Source organism: Cynoglossus semilaevis, chromosome 17 (genome assembly GCF_000523025.1).
Source record: "Cynoglossus semilaevis isolate Cse_v1.0 chromosome 17, Cse_v1.0, whole genome shotgun sequence".
NCBI classification, from domain to species: Eukaryota; Metazoa; Chordata; class Actinopteri; order Pleuronectiformes; family Cynoglossidae; genus Cynoglossus; species Cynoglossus semilaevis.
In genome coordinates, this window is record NC_024323.1 from 7,952,266 (window position 1) to 7,969,741 (window position 17,476).

The window sequence follows — 17,476 nt, forward strand, 5'->3', positions numbered from 1 at the left end:
TCGCTCTTATTCTTTAATAATTACAAATGTTTACATATTGTTGACAGGAAATCAGTTGATGTCATCTTCCCGTAAAATAACGGATCATTGTTCATTATTCACACCGCATGTGAAGAATGTTAGACATTCCTTTTCACGTATTTGATCATTATTCCGCAATAATTATAAATTATTTATTATTTTAAGATGTTATTTATTTTCTTTTAATTGAAAAACACAAAAAATATGTTAGCTTATCTATAATGATTTCCTCAATGGTTTGTTCAGATAAACAGAAACACCAAAGACCTTTGACAGTGGAGCAGCAACAATAAGTCAGCTGAGCTAATTAATCTAATTCATTAACCACTTTGTTTAATAATAGTCATTCCTAGAAAGTACAAACAACATTTGTGAAATAAAAGCCTCTCGAATGTGAACATGTTCTGGTTTCTCTGATAATCTTTTTTTCCTTGCAGCAGGAACACTCTCAAAGAAGAAGAGAACCACATCCACATTTATGTTGGTATTAAGTACGAGTTTATGTAAAAAAAAAATAGTTTAAAAGTTTGCTATTTTACTTTTTATCCTTTTTTATTATTGCGAATTGTACTGATTATCATAACTTCACTGAACACACTCCACTGCAAAGGGATAAGATCTAGGAATTAAAAGGAGAAAAAAAAAACAGGGGAAAGGGTCACATGTAGACCCTAAGACTTCCCATGCCTTGAATTCCTCATTGATTCCCCAGTGCCAAGTGTGTGAGCAGTGCCAGACAATAGGTTGTGTGTTTGTGTGTATAAGAACTGCATTACTGGAACTCTGTTTATGCATAAATTACACCCTCCTACTTCTCAGCGGCCAGTGTTTGGGCTCTAAATGTTTACATTTCGTTCCCCCTCTGATGCTTCCACAGATCTTCATCTGGCAGCAGAGCTGGGGAAAACCCTTCTAGCCAGGAACCATGAGCTGGAGCAGGCCCTGCAGCAGATGTACTCCACCAACCAGGAGCAGCTGCAGGAGATAGAGGTGATGAATGTTTGAGAAGGACATGAGCCACCAAACAAAATATTCATTAACCTCCCGCGCTGTCAGAGGTGATCTCAGGGCGTAGACCCAGATGCAACAAACATAAAACAGGAGCTCAAATGACAAATGTATTTCCAAAATAAAAGCACCCGTGACGTTAAACAGACCAGGGAACAGGATCAACAAGATCACATCAAATCATATGGAGTGAACACAGTATTAAACCTAAACCTGTTATTGTAGGAAATTTCTACATGAGGAGACAAGGAATAAGATGACGTTGAGAGGAATTAGGAAGAGGAAATAGCGACAGGAAGTAGGGACAAAAGTTAGAGGAAACATTGATTACAGTGGAGATGCTAAGAAATGACAGGTGTGAAAGAAGGAAGCAGGCTAAAAACAAAGTAACAGAGTGGAGGAAAAGACAGGAAGTTATTTTTGAAATAAGCAATAGACGAAAAAAACAAAATGTGTTTGCATCAGTGAGAAGTTGAGCAGCTGTTGGATTTAGTGAGCCAGATATGTTAATTCCCTACATCTGCCTGACCTTCATTCTCACCATGTCCTCTGCTGGTTTTACCCCCTTCACTAATCACCTTCTCTAAGTAATCTGTCAGAACTGATTTACTTCTGCTACAGGCATGTAGCTGTGGCTGATCTGACAACTGTATTAATCATGATACTGCTGTGGTGTTACCAGGTGAATGACACTGACAAAACTTCAACTTCAAATTTCTTTCTGAGGCACAATCAGTCTACAGCAGAAGTTCCCAACCCACGGTCCCTGGGCCAATACTAGGTCATAAATCTAGTCTGCAATAAATAACACTTAATTTGTAGTTTAAATCAGTGTGAAATGTTGACAAGAACTAGTCTGTCAGAGTTTTTTCTTTTATGTGATTAAGGTGTGGAACCTGATAAAACTAAACCTTTGCTCTTTCCGTCTCCTGTGCACTAGTACCTGACCAAGCAGGTGGACCTGCTGCGCCACATGAACGACCAACATGCCAAGGTTTATGAACAGTTAGACATGGCTGCCAGGGATCTGGAGCACAGTAACAGGAGTCTAGTGCAGGACAACCGTGTGTCCCAGCAGAAAATCCACAGGTGGGCTCAATTCTGAAGTGTTTGACTTGTTAAACCATCACTGCCATGTAAGGATTACAGGATAGGGGTTGTCACAAAGTAGGAGCAGAACTGGGTCTTATATCTTATTGCTTTTCCATGTCTTTTAACACACAGTCTGACAGAGACCATAGAGGGCCTTCAGACCCACATGGAGGAGATGCAGATTCAGGTGGAGGAGCTCAAGGCTGCTCAGGCGGAGAGAAACAAAAGAGAGCTGTCAGAGCAGAGACGCAGTCTGGGAGCACAGAGCGTGTCCTGTCTCAAAGAGCTGTATGACTTATACCAGGACAGGTATGTTTTAACTTAAGAGGACATTTTAATCATTTCTACATGGCCTAATGCACTAAGTCGACAACATGTCATTGGTTAGTCAGATATGTTCATTAACAAGCAAATACAAGGTATACTTAATGAAGAAGCCTGTACAGTGACCATACAGAAGGTTGATGTAATATTTGTTTTGTTTTTTTATTGAACTGATGTCACATATTGTGTTGTGTCATCTCATCCACCTGGTCTGACTCAGACACCTCGATCATAACGGCCTTCACCTGAACAGTCTCAGGTCACCTCAGGGATCCTTCCATCACAGAGACAGATGCCTTAACCCGGAGGAGGAGAACGTGGCTCTGCAGCGCTCCATCCAGACCCTTCAGGCACAAATAGCTGCAGAGCGGAGTCGCAGGGAGGCAGCAGAGCGGGAGAGAGAGTTGACCCTGAAGGAGAACGTGGCCCTGGAGCAGCAGCTGACAGCGCTGTCAGGCTGCAGTACCAGGCAGAAAGAGCTGGAGGCTGAAGTGGAACAGCTGCGGCTCCTGTGGCGCTCCGAGTGTGCCAAGAGGTCAGGACTGAATTCATTACCAGACTCTCTTCAAATTAAAATGACCTTAATTCCTGTTTTGATAACTTTTATTTAATTTAGCCGTACAAGGTTTACTGCATAATCAGATGTGTGATATCGCCACCAGTGTCAGAATCCCGGACCACCTGCTGCTGCCGGACCAAGTGTACTTTGCCTCACAGGAGAAGTCTGGCCTGGTGCAGAACGACACGGAGGAGGAGGAGGAGGAGGACAGAGATAAGGAGCAGAGAGGATACAGGCGACAGAGGTGTAACAGTGACAGTGTGGTGAAAGCTGCGAGCCCGGATGATCTTCGCCTTGGACACGAGCAGCTGTGCATTCGAAGAACGGAGGCGGTGAAACAGAGGGGAATCTCTCTGCTCAATGAGGTGGACGCACAGTACAGCGCACTGAAGGTGATGAGTTCGTAACACTGTGTTATTTAAGTTAACTTTATTGAAAAAGGTTTAATGGTTCGTCCAGCTTTAAATTAGTTTCTTTTAGTTTCTTATTTTATCACAAAAAACAATTATTGAGTTCCTAAATTTTTATAAGCCAGAAATTTGAGATATATTCTTTAATATTTAGGCCATGTGGAGTCAAGCAGGACATAAGGCTTTCCGAGGCTTGACGGTGTTCGTTTGTGTTTATTTCGTAGGTAAAATATGACGAGTTGCTGCAGAGATGCCGTCACACCACAGATGGACTCCATAAATCAGTGCAGACATCATCCCACAGTCCTTTTCCCGGCGTCCGCACTTGCCGTCGCCTGTCCAGCTCCGCCGGGCTCTCTGACATGATGCTGGCTCTGGAAGACGGTAGTCAGCAGCCAGAGTACAAGGCTCTCTTTAAGGAGATTTTCACCTGCATCCAAAAGAGCAAAGAGGACGTCAGCAAGAACAGACATCTGGACAAGACATCTTTGTAGTGATTATCTTGAGACCATTGTCGTTGGTTGGAGAAACTTTGAGATGATAATCCACAGGAGGCAGATTCAGTAATCCCACCTGGGTCTGCTGTGTCTTAGCTGCAATCCTCTTATCTCCAGTCATGTTTGTTCACCTTTACTCTGGGTTCATCAGCACTGTTTCCTTTGACTGTCTTTGTGTTCAATGAAAAATCCAGTGTTAAATAGTTGCCGTTGTATGTTTGATGAAAGAACTGAAGCACATCAAATGTCCAAAAAGCTAAGGAGATGTTATTTAAATAAAATGAAATCTAAACAAATATGTACTAACAGATACTTGAATGCCCTATTATGTAGTTATTTATCAATATTAACAATATTATTATTAACATATGTTGTGTTGAACATACAACTGTTATATGAGATTTGTGTCAAGAGAATGTTGTAATAGGATGAAAACTGCAGCTACCTAATAAATAGGACTCAGGAGTATGTGGTAAATACCTTAAGAGTAAGTGGGTTTTTGTAAGTTGCCTATAGTTGGTTCAGCCGTTGAGGGTCATTAGAATGTGAGTGAAGAAATGTCAGATCACACTGGTAGATTGTTTCACAGTAGTTTGTGCTTTCTGTTCTCATGTCTGTGCACTGCTCACCCCCGCCCCTTATTTATCCCCACAAGTATTGTTCTTATGCCAGTAGTACATGTAACAGCTCTGCACTTCCCTGACTGAATCTGTTTGTTTGTTTGATTTATTCTATTATTATTTTTGGATTATTTATTTCCTTTCAAGCAGATTGTTAAACTGAATGTGACTGGAAAACAAATAAATATACACTGAGGTGCTGTTAAATAAACCTTTGTATTTGGTTTCCCTAGCATTAGGAGATGGCATAAATGACCATAATATTACAATATATTTAGTCAAAAGCTTTTGTTTAGATGCTATTTATTTTATTTGTAGTGGACTTTTATAAAAACAATGTGTTGGGTTTTGGGATTGTGTTTTTGGCCTACGTTTAGAGTGATGTGTCACTCCATTAGGCACTGGGGCATTAAAAACACAGCTTCACAGTAACCTGCTCTGCCCTTGTCTGTGTAATCATAAAATTTAATCTAATGGAAAACCATGTAACGGTTATCGGTGTGCTGCAGGGTGAGAACGGGAAAAGAACAAGGAAAGCAATTTTCTTGCCTCCCCCAGAGAACTGTGGCCAAACAAAGTAATAACCTCTTAAGCTTTTTTTTTCTCTTTTTCACAATCGTTTTTACACATATACTGTATAGACCATGTGTATATATATGGTCTGGAGTTGAACACAACCAACACAGCCTTAAACCTGTCACACTCAAATCCATTAATCTATATAGTAAACCCTGCTCACCTTAAGTGCCAGTAAAGCCATATGGACACACCAGCCAGTGTGGTTTATACACTACAGTGAGGCAACAAATGGATTTACAGTACATTGGCTGTCATATTAGCCGGAATGTTCCAGGTGGCTGCAAGAAACAGTCAAAAGAAATTGATATTTTTCTATTTTGTAAAAGCAGAACGACAGACTTGGTTGGAGACTAGGTTACAAATAAATGATATTATGAGTTCACCAGAAACCCAGCAGCAGGCAGTGCTGTGTCACCTCTGGAAACGACGCATCCATTTGTTCTACGGCTACTACAATTTCTGGAGAAATGTGACAATTCCTTGAGATGAGTGACACGTAGACTTGAACTCAACGGCCTCTTTATTAGGTACACCAGGTTAACTCTGTCGTTTCACATGGTAGCAAGACGCAGTTGACTCAGAGAAAAACTTCGACTGCAAGTCGCTAGATGATAAATTCGGCTACAAAGCCCGTAATACGACATAATAATCAGTTAACAGAATAAAACAAAACAATACAAATATACAAAAATATATATATAAACAAAAATGCTAAACCATATACCTACGCAGAAGTATCTAATTAGACATGTACCGCTGTAAAGGGACACAGGTAGCGTGGCCGAGTGGTCTAAGGCGCTGGATTTAGGCTCCAGTCATTTCGATGGCGTGGGTTCGAATCCCACCGCTGCCAGGTTGTTTATGTTTTCTTACCAGGTGTTCTCCTCTCACAAAAACCGTCACAATTATTTACACAGACGTTTTATTTTTCACCACCACGATCCCAATACACAAAATATACTTTACTCCTAGTGCAAACTTTTCAGACAAAGCCTCGGCAGTGCAAGAGCGCCTCTCTGTGGTCAAATGTGTGCATGAACGAAGACAGTCTCTGTTTACTCATTTAGGATTTCAGCGCCACAGGCGCATAATCGTTTGTTTGGTAAAAGCATGAACATTATTTTATTTCTAAAAGTGTACAAAATAACCATACCAATGTTAAAAGGAAAAAAAAGATCAGCCACAAAACAATAATTTTGAGTTCAACCAATCAGTTTTGAAATAATACAGTTAGGTATCTGCCTTCACTGAAATCAACTGATACAATATGTTGCATGTGTATTTTAATCAAATAGGTTTAAGTTACAACTTTCAATTTTAAAACTGTACAATTCGAAAAAGGTAGAATTTATTATTTGCTTATCTTATTTAACTTTGTGAACAGAAATAAATCACCAAAGCAATTATAACAATGATTTATACAATTAACTGCCATGTGACATCCTTACAGCCAAAATCTCTCCATTTTTGCCTGGACTCTAGCTCTGGAAGAATAAACTGGTCATCATCAGTAGAACCAGGCCCAGGGCCATCATTATCATCATCAGGAGGAAATGTAAGGGCAGCTGAGTCAGGTTAAAAACAGATAATTTGGATCGAGGTGGTCGGGTTTTCAGGTATTCTTCCACTGTGTCTGAAAGGTGGTAGGTTTTCGGGCAGTAACCCAGGTCTCGTACAGCCTTGTCAATCTTGAAAGTGTGGGTACATGCTATTTTCATTACCTGCAATTAAAAATAATAAATGTTTATACACAAAATTTCTCACAGAAGCCACGAAAACAAAAAACACAAAATTTATAGTTGTCAGATAAACAGTTTTGTCTTAATATTGGGCTCTAAGTTCTGTTAGCCTGTTAGCTTGTCTTATGACCTGGGAAAAATAATCCAGTCCTGATGACCATTCAAAGCACTTTACACTACAGTTTTTCTTTTCATCCACCTACAGAGAGCTGTGCTGCTAACAGGGAGACCTACTATATAAATGACTAATCGATCCACAACTCTGCGTCTGTCAGACAAATGCACCGCCTCAGTCAGCTGCAGCCAAAGTGTCTGCATGAGAACTAAAAGCTGAGGGAGAAACACAAACATTCCAGCAGAGCATCCTCCCACAAGTCAATTCTTCTCTTCCTTGTTCATGTAACTACAGCGGTGTCACTCGGTGTGACTCATTTTTATAACTGTTGTACAGTCCTGTTGTAGGACTACCAGCAGAAACTCCTGGGTCCTGCTCAGCCTGTCTGACCTGACGATCATCCACACAGAATATATTTATAACATCCTTGTAGCTGTTGCTGCAGCTCCTCCAGTAAAACATACAGTAAAACTTTATTGTATTTTTTTAAAATCCTCCTTTTTTAAAATTGTGGTATGTTTATATTTGCTCACAAACTTAATAAAATACTTCATGGTGGTGGTGGTTAAGACCAGAGAGTATTTTTATTTATTTTCTCAAGAGGACAATAAGAGGTGAAGTCCATCCCAGCAGACATCAGGTGAAGGTGGAGTTCATCCTGATGAAGCTGAAGAGACATTCAAACTCACTTTCACAGCTTTCTTAGAGTCACAGCTACTTAATGGGGCAGGTTCGAATCCACCAGCTGCCAAGTTACCATTGAGGTGCTCTGAGCAAGGCACCGTCCCCACACACTGCTCCCCGGCGCTCAAAAAGCTGCCCACTGTTCACTTTGGTGATGTGTTAAATGCAGAGGTCACATTTGGTTGTGTGCAGTGGTGTGTGTCACAATGTCACACTGACAATGACCTTCCTTTCCTTAATCCCTAATCTGCATGTTTTCACAGAATCAGAGTCCAAACTCAGCCAAACTCAATATTCATTGAAACATTGACTGGAATTGTACATGTTTTCCCTTCTCTCCACAACCAAACCTTAATATTCTAAATACATGAGAAATTAAATTTCAAATAAGAAATTTCACACATCAGTGATATTCATTTCTTATCTTCTCTCTTTTTACAGGTTTAACAAAAGAACAACCACAAATGTATGTGCTATAATATCGTGCATTCATCACTAACACTACAAATCCTGCCAGTATATAGTGGCTTTATAATGTTGGGCCAGCTCTAATAAACATTTGATATGATCTCACAGGCCAAATATAATTAAACCTGGAACCCTTAGCATGCTTAGTTACAAACATCTAACAAATGACGTGAGGTTCAAGTTTAAGTTCTGCTTTTATCTGTACCTCTTCATGTTTTTGGCCATATTCCACACTTTCTACTCCCTACGCCACATCTTCTCCTGTATTTGTTCATTCTGTACTCTACACAGAGCGGAGAGGTGATTTAATTCAGTCCAAATGTGGACCACATTATTTCCCCACTGACAGAACTCTGAAACTTTAAACACCAGTGCTGCATGTGAAAACCAGCCTGATTTCTCGCTTGCATCAAAAGAAAAAAAAAATCTACATTAAACATCAACCTGCTGACATCACGCCATGATGTGATCGGGTAGTTGGCAGGATCATTTCAGTTCAGGCTCGAGGGCTGCCCTACTCACTTCACCTTGGAAACGGCTACTGCAGTGAGGTAACTTCCTGTGCACCCTCTTCCTGAACTTCCTGTTCTCACCCACAGCACATTATGTTTTATTCACGGCACAATCATCGATCCCCCAGCCAGCAGCTGTCTGACAGAATGAGCTCCAGGAGCAGGCCGCAGCACTCAGCTTTGGTTCCTGCCTCATCACACATTCATGAGGACCTTACAGGCAACAGCAGAGGCACCTTAAGATGCACCCTAAATGCCCCTGGCCTCCCAGGCTATAATGTGTTTTCTTCACAAACCGTCAGCTGTCATTAAAAGGCCTCCTGTGTCTCTGACAACTTTCAGATTAGTCTTTCACTTATCCATCAGTATTTATTTATTTCACCCAACAGTGCGATTGTTTTCCATAATTCATGAATGAATTCATGAATTCGCCCTTCACTGCTGCAGGAGACTTAAACAAGAATGTACTCCTGAGTGAGCAGGTAACCTAACCTCCAGCACATGAGGAAGCTACTTTCTTTGAGGCATGTATGCATATGTTGACACAAAGCTCCACATGTGCAACTTTCAACACCACAGAGTCACAGCTTCATCATCTATAATGTAGCTCAGGCTGTTTCTTGAGATCACACCACCACCAGATCTCTGTGGTTACAACTTCTCTGTATTTGCAATTAAAAAAAGTAGGGGTTGCAGCTAAAATTTCGGGTCTCAGGAAACTATACCAAAGTTTCCGGAGCATCGCAAATTCTGCCATTCAGCAAGGCTAAAGTGTAGCAAAAAGAGTCGCGGAAATGGACAAGTTTGGTTAAAATACCGTAAACTATCAAAGTCTATCTAAAAATAGGCACATGTTATCTAAGCCATCATTTGAAACCCATATGCTTCAAATTAAATTTCAAAAACATGCCAAAGAATAAGCTGAGAGATGTTGAAAAACTAAAGGTTAGCACTATATACAGGTATAAGTTAGCCCAAGGTCAGTAAGCACACCAAAGACAACAATAAACACTTTTATCAGACAGAGCAAAAACAGCTGAGGAACAGACAAAAATGTCAAAAGAAAAAAAAGACTCATCCAAGGATACTTAAATGTCAGTCTGGAAAAAGGTCAACACAGAAATAACTGAGAGTTAGCAAAAATAACTAAACAATAATTAAACTTTAGCCCAAAATTAACTCAGTGTCAAAAACATTAGGTTTAGGCAGATAAATACAAATGTAGCCAATGAATCAGCTATGTTGTCTAGTTCAGTGTTTCCCAAACTTTTTTTCTGGCGACCCATATTTTAAAAGTCACAAACCTTCACGACCCAAGTCAATAGACATCATACGTAAACTCCTGTGAAACATGATGAGAGACGACCCCAAAAAAAAAATCTCTTATGACCCACCTGAGGGTCGCCACCCAGTCTTTGGGAAACAATGGTCTAGTAAGCCAAATGATAGCTTAAATGTCAGACTCAAACATGTTAGAAGAGGGGAAAGAAGAGAAAGACAGAGACATAATGAAGCTTATTTACCTCACTTCTGTTAAAAAGCAAAGGTACTTCTATTACAGGCCTTAGGAATAAATGCAAGTATTCCATCAGGACAACTGCAAACAAAAGATAAACCTTTGTGAAGTTAGTGGCTTTAACAACTTGTGTTATTAGAGTCTGTTATTGGAGGAGTTAAAAGAAATGACAAACATTCATCCAGATGTTTTACCTAACATATAGACCAGTGAAACAGGAAGGTTAATCGACGGCCGGCTGCAGCCCAGCTTTTCAAACTGTATGGAAAAGAACAATCGACATGAATAGTAACATGGTTCATACTGTCGGACCTTAATATTTCCAAGGTAACTTAAAATATAAAATATCATTTCAGCACTTTCCTCATCCTGTAACTCACCAGAGGTGTCACCCACTCAAAGAGATTGACTGAGACGCCATCGTTAATGAAATAGACCTGTCCACTCTGTAAAAAAAAGAACAAACAACCGCAGGCTCAGACCTAAGGCTGCAGGGAACTGATCACAGCAGCTGACAGTTCTCGTTTGGATGGTTAATGCTGGCACTTGCTCAGGGCACAATATGACTTTATGAGATTGAATCTAAAAAATACCTTTTTTTACGAGGCCAAGTGGTTGCTATTTAGTTGTACTCGATAGGTTATGTGTGTTGAATTGATTCAAGCCACTTCATTGGATGACATTTAGAATTTGGCTAAATGTTTATGCTAACTTTAATAGTAGATTTTTATTGATTGATGGTAAATAATTAAGCTAACTTTTATTAATTATTTTCTCAGAGTTTTCTGTTACTTTTGGCTACTTCCTGTATGAGACCAGTGCTGTAGACAAGGAGACATTTCTCATCCTGGGTCTAAAATGAAGGACTCACAGCAACACAGTTCCTCTTGGGTGTGAGAGCCTGGGCCGCCAGAGTGTGAGCCTGCACCAGGTTGTTGATGTGAACCCAGTTCATCTTGGCCTGAGGGTCCCCGAACCTGAAACAGAGCAGACGGCGCTCGACGTTGACCTGTAGAAAAGAAAAACGGAGAACCAGAACAAAAACAAGATCAGATTGATTTGTTCTGCGATGCTACATTCTATCAGATTGATTTGTTCTGCGATGCTACGTTCTGAAAAAAGAAGAAGAAAAGTGAAGTCAAAAGTAAAAGTGATTATTGGTCAACTGAGATTCACTATTGATTTTTAATAACATTTAACAAAAAAATATTTCTATTCTTTTCACTCGTGACATAATTAGTGCCAACGCATAAGCCTAATTGGCCATGAGGGTGAAATAATTTCAAAATGGTTAGTCAGTAGAGACAAAGTTGAAGGAAAGGGAGAGGTATGTAACCCAAAGAACATCCTCCTCATAGTGAAACACAAAGGGTCAGGTTAAACGCCTCAGTGCATCAGGGACAAGGAATCACAGATGAGCTGGGTCATAATCGCCTTTGTCAACACCAGATGTATTATATGTAATAGGTGACAGTTAATGTAACACTGTGGACAGGTTTAAATATGAGCTGTCAACTAAATAAACACTGCTCTCTGTTCTTTAGCAAAGGTTTGGCTAAGAGTTAGAACCACTGTGTTTATTGGACTTTGTGAATAATGTTTAAATTATGTAGCTAAAGTGAAATAAAATCACTTCTCTCTTTTCTCATGTTGATAACTCTGTCCCGTAGATACCCTTCATCTGTCACCCAGGACAGAGGACAGAACCAGGCTGAACCCACAGTACATGTCTGTAAGGATTCAACTCACTTGGCTGCCAATAAACCCAGAAGTGCTGAGGAAGGAGTGGAAGCAAAGACTTGGTGGTTGTAACTGGATGCTATCCATAAATAATGTAAACCACTGAAGCTGGGCAGCAGTTTGGGCCCAGAGGCTTCCCACACTGTGATGATGTGTAGTTTTTCCACTGCCAGCACAACAGTACATACTGTGGATCATAAAGCAGTGTGGATGACGTGAATGTGTCGATGGTCCCTACCATCGCTCTGCGCAGATTTCTTTCCCCAGGTCCGTAGATGCCACATGCTCTGAGAGCACAGGTCCTCAGACGACCTCCACCTTCAGACCACAGAACACAGGCCAACGCTCAACATATGGAGCCGTGAATTTAAGACAAAGTTGAGTTGTCCCCTTAATGACATGACATTATTTTTGTTGTAATGTTTCCCAAACAATGCTAGGCTGCTAGGCTACATGTACTGTGGGCCACTGTAGTGCTGCATTTATGGCTGGAAGCAGGTCAGCTTCTGCTGCATACTTAAGCCTAAACTCTTTACCCATCTAACCCATGGTATTTGCCTTACATTACAGACCAGTAATACCAAGGCTTTGCTAAAAACGTATGTGTAGTTTCCCCCACCTTTCAGGCAGCATCCGTTGGCTGACAGGACCATCTCTTCTGCAATAGCTTTGGTTCTGGAGTAGTGGTCAATTGGCTGAAGCACAAGTACACCAGTCAGTACAAAGTAGTAGAAGTAGTAGTAGTGATAGCTGCAGTAGTAGTAGTAGTAGTAGTAGTTAAACTCGGGGTATAACTTCAGTGGATGCAGTTCTTTTACTCACCACATCAGGGGGCACATAAGACACTGAAGCCTCATCACCGTCCTCGATGGGTGTTTCAGCAAACACAGTGCTGATGGTGCTGGTGTAGACCAGGTGGGGAATGCTCCTCTCCTTACACACTGAGGGCCAACAGATCACGTTGAAGAGCAACAATATATTCACACAGAGAGTGTGTACAGATCATTTCAACCGGAGAAAAAAAAATCCTAAACACTGTCTAGACAGCATTTGGATTTGAGATATTCCGAGTTCTTTTTCAGCAGTCCAGAGTAAAAGAGAAGATGTAAGTTTTCTTACCATTGATGACATTTTTAGTCCCTCCAACGTTAATGGACTCCACCTGCTCTTTTTTCAGCTGGACACACACAAAAGGCGTTATATTTCTACTGTACAGAGACTAAATGTAAATATAAATATAAATACACACACATATATAAATATATAATAAATATATATTACAAAAACAGCCCAACAGTATTATTAAGAAATATATATATGTATATATATATATATATATATATATATATAAAACAATGTATATAATTATATAAAATATATACATTTTCCACAAAGATACATATAAAACAGGAGACTGAAGCTCCTTGCTGTACCTAACGGTTCATTATCTGAGTTTATAATCTCACTCCTCTCACAGCTGTGTGTTATGAAGTCACAGTGGGCCCCCTCCCCCCCTCCCCCCCATGATTTTAAATGTATGCGTACAGGACTAACATGAGAGATTACAGTCACCTGATCTGGTCCAGACATGCCATATGACGCTGTATGGAATATACACTCCACACCTTCACAGGCTTTATACAGGGAGCTATAGTCTCGGATGTCACCCTATAGAGGAGAGAGAGGGAGGGGAGGGGAAGGAAAGGGGGGGTACTCAGTCAGTCTTAACTAGAACTGATCTTTGGAGAGGACAGGAAGTTAGAGCCCACAATCCCACCACCTCTGGTTGAGCCTTTACCATACCATCCAGTGAGCAGGTCGGAGTGTCACATCAATGGACGTCTATAAGTATCTCCTCAAAGGCAGCTATAATTAAGGTAAGTGTGCCATGAGAAGTGCAGGTGAAACCTGAATCAGGTCTCCACCCTCTGTGACTCAGTCAGCAGCTGGCGCTCAATGTCGGATCACTCACCTGTGTCTTTTTTCAGCCTGCACGCAGACTAACCTGGGAGACACGCTGAGGCTTTGCTGACGCAAGGAAACGCAGATGATTTTCAATTCTGTGCAGAGCAGGGTCACTGTGGTGCCGTCTAAACCCTGACATTTGGTCAAATTTCAAATCTGACATATAGAATGCCAAATGCAACCAGGATATGTATTTATGTCAACATCTCACAAGAACTCACAATAAACTTTATAAGACTTAAAAAAAATACTGATGAATAACAAATGACAATCTCCTCTCCTCTCCTCTCCTCTTATCCCATCTCTTCACACCTCATTTTATCTGTGGTCTACTTTCACATCAGATTTTATCCTCCTCAGATTTCCTCTCATATAATTTTCTCTCATGACTTCTTATTTTGGTCTAATCTTGTTTTTCTCAGCACCTTCTATCTCATCTGATCTCAGGTCAGTTTGTCTCATCTCTAATGTCTTCTTATCTTGTTTATTAATAGCTCATCTTCATGCCCCCTCATATCAAACTGTCCTAATTACAACCAGCAGGGGTAAGGTGAGGGCAAAGGTCATAATGAAAACACACCTGATAGAAGGTTGCTCCATCGGGGATCTCACTGGGAGGCTTGTTCAGATCCAGGAGGACCACCGACATCCCCTGACGCACCAGCTCTTTCCCCAGCCTGAAGCCAACATAACCCCCTCCTCCAGTGACCAGCACCTTTCCTGCGGAGACTCCCTGCACCACCGCAGCATCCTCTCTCACTTTGGAGGCAGCACAGTCCGCACCGCTGCAGCTGGCTGCCGTGGCCCCGCTCACCCTGTGCCGCAGGGCCACGGTCGGACTGGAGACGAGGGCCGGTTCTGTGTGGTTGACCCAGGGCTGATGGGGCAGGCTGTGCACGAGGCCCGCACTGGCCTGCAGGCGACAAATGGAGCCGCTGTGAGACGGGAGCTGCTTCACCTGGCACAGAGAAGCTCCACGGTCGTTCATGTTGGGTCCACACAGCTCCATCGGTGTCCTGGTGATAAACAACGTTTGTTTACATACTGTATGTGTCAGCTCTCAACATCTTTGGTGTCACTTCATCTTTTTTCCTCTGAAATATTCACAGAATCATATCATGACTGTCTGATACGTAAACCTGTTCCAATAACTAACAGTATTTACTCAGTCTTGCCCCTAATGTGGCAATTTAAAAAATCCTCAAAATAATGATCTTTAATTTATGAGTCAAGCAAACACCACCAAGATGACTGACGATCATACCAGCCTCAGACATCAGGGGCTGCAGCTGACAGTCAGGCAAATATGGGTAACAACTGGAGATGGTCCATCACAGGGCCACAGAAAAAAGCCATTTACACTTCCACCGTCAAATATGCTAACAAAAAATGAACATGGCTGTATTTACAATTGTGCTGTCATTTGTTGTATTGGAAAATGTGTTTTAATCGAATTCCTTAATATTATATCTTCGATTAAAAAACCTACGTTTGACTTGCTGCTGTAAAAACGTGTTCTAATTGGCTGCTGCAATGAAAACAATCAATAAAAATGACGGTTAACAATCTCCATGCTATCGATTTAACTTATCATACAAATAAAACAGCATTTTAATGTGAAATTAACAGCCTGGCGGTGATAGCGGAGGACATTGGCACTCAACGTGTATTAATGAATAAACAAACGAACGGATGAATACTGACTGATATAATGATTCATATTTACATAATCATTCGCCAGTTCATCCCGGTCAAAGTACCAATATAATTCAGAAGTCAAGAAGTACTTTTACTTTTTGTGTGTGTTTGTTTTACTGTCAAACACATGAACTAAAAAGATAAAGTGATGAATAAACGATGCCAAGCTCCAAACGTCGTCACGTGTTCGTTCTACTGACGGCTTCTTTAAAACTTTTCTAAGGATTTATCGAACACAAACGTCCATTTTCTTACCTTAGTAATATCTCTGTAGCCCTCTCATCTACACCAGTGTAATGGCCCGGTGTTAGTAGCTTGGTACGGCTCTGTCCGTGGAAGCGTCTCGTCTCTCACCTGTCACTCACCTGCAGCTTCACCTGAGACTCCTCGGATATGTTGGTCATATCGGCGGCGCTGTTCCCCACATTGTTGCTCACAATAATTTTTTATTTAAAATAAATTTGTATTTGAATAAGAATTAATTTATTTCCCTTCGTGTTTATAGGAATATTTGTAAAATCCCACAATATATTTTCACAAAAATTTAAAAGTTAAAGCCAAAGTAAGTGGGATTTAACGCCATCTAGTGGTGAAGTTGTTGAATGTCTTTCACCTCAATATCAATGTCCAACAAGAGAGCAGATACATGTACAAGGACCCGGATATAAAAAAGGTTTATATTTTAAACAGGTCATGCAAAAATATTTGGTGTCTTTAAAGACCTACTTTACACCGCAGAAATAATTATGAGGTGTTCAAATCTGCATTCTGATAATATTATTCCGCAGCTTCAACTCGCAGGTATAGAAAAAAAAAAACTTAATTTATATCGGACGTTTTTTTAACTCACTGGTTATACTTTGTATACACACACAATCTCTGTATAAATGTATATAATTGGAATTATATATACTTAATAATATCATTGGTTTATCCACAGTTCATTAATGTCTATAGTGCAGTCATTAATTTATTTCGGCACCTACCATTGGTGTAAGAAAAAGTCATAAAAAGCACTTCTTGGTTCTTTAAAAAAAACAACTGATACATTTCGCAGCGTTAGTTCATTAAAAATAAACTAAACCTTGTATAACAAGTGGCCTTTAGGTGTCAGTGTTTCCTCTCTTTTAAGCTCGCTTAACGATACCAATGAGATGCGGTCAAAACAAAAATATAGACGATATCCTTACATAATATATATGTATATACATATATACGTACGTATATATGTAATTCTATGTATATACATACATACGGATGTATATATGTATATACATATATGGTTATATAAATAAGAAAGTAGTTCTTTACAGTATTTACCAATTTAGTGCTGCAAAAAATCGTGTCATTTTTAAGCAATTTTTTTTTACCAATAAAATTAAGTAACGTTCTAATATATTGGCACGTAAAGGCACTTCTTGTCTCTTGTGCTGCAGCTCAGTGCATGTATGTGCATGTGTCCACAACCATCTGTTTCAACTGAGTGACAGCAAACGTCATGCTTTGCGACGTTGGCTCTGTGACAGTAACGCACACATTTGTGCAGCATTTGTTACAGTCAGAAATTTAAAAGGCAGGACGTAATGGCCATGTGACATCTTCCAGTTGGAGAAGCACGGCCACCGTGAATTCATAACCAATGGGTTGGAATAAAAGTGTGGCTGAAGACATTTATACCTTTTTTGCTAAATGATAGTGAAGCATAAAAGACTGCAGCTCCAAACAGGAAGCCATCTTTGACGACGGAGACGTCTCTTCACTGATTCATCCTTGAAGGTGTTCTTGGATCACAGCCCATTTGTGTTATTTCCAGACTAAATGGTGTGGGAGGGGAAGGACATTGGGGTCACGTGCTGCAGCAACGGTTTCAAAGCTACAGAAAAAAAAAATCCCCTGAATAAATCATCAAATCCATTTTGACAACCATCT

The 17,476-nt window shown here is 40.5% G+C and overlaps 2 protein-coding genes and 1 non-coding gene across 3 annotated transcripts in view; 2 read left to right on the forward strand and 1 right to left on the reverse strand.

Moving 5' to 3' along the window:
* cdr2a (cerebellar degeneration-related protein 2a) overlaps positions 1-4,742 on the forward strand; it is a 5,330-nt gene extending 588 nt beyond the window's left edge. Inside the window, exons 2-7 of the mRNA XM_008329831.3 lie at positions 899-1,011; positions 1,970-2,118; positions 2,254-2,430; positions 2,666-2,980; positions 3,108-3,396; positions 3,639-4,742. Of these exons, the coding sequence (XP_008328053.1) occupies positions 899-1,011; positions 1,970-2,118; positions 2,254-2,430; positions 2,666-2,980; positions 3,108-3,396; positions 3,639-3,908 (1,313 nt within the window). The 3' untranslated portion in view covers positions 3,909-4,742. The remainder of the gene's footprint in view (positions 1-898; positions 1,012-1,969; positions 2,119-2,253; positions 2,431-2,665; positions 2,981-3,107; positions 3,397-3,638) is intronic.
* A 1,139-nt stretch (positions 4,743-5,881) lies between these two features.
* Positions 5,882-5,963, forward strand: trnal-uag (transfer RNA leucine (anticodon UAG)). The gene has a single exon. It is a non-coding gene; the product is annotated as a tRNA-Leu (tRNA).
* Positions 5,964-6,568: 605 nt separating this feature from the next.
* sdr42e2 (short chain dehydrogenase/reductase family 42E, member 2) lies at positions 6,569-16,692 on the reverse strand. The gene is made up of 12 exons (XM_008329860.2): positions 15,803-16,692; positions 14,430-14,865; positions 13,457-13,552; positions 13,004-13,061; positions 12,707-12,825; positions 12,504-12,579; positions 12,123-12,202; positions 11,016-11,153; positions 10,525-10,590; positions 10,339-10,402; positions 10,152-10,225; positions 6,569-6,831 (listed from the first exon to the last, which is right to left on the reverse strand). Exons 2-12 carry the CDS (start codon positions 14,856-14,858, stop codon positions 6,589-6,591), a joined length of 1,443 nt encoding a protein of 480 aa, XP_008328082.1. The 5' UTR covers positions 14,859-14,865; positions 15,803-16,692; the 3' UTR covers positions 6,569-6,588.
* Between the last annotated feature and the right edge of the window lie 784 nt (positions 16,693-17,476).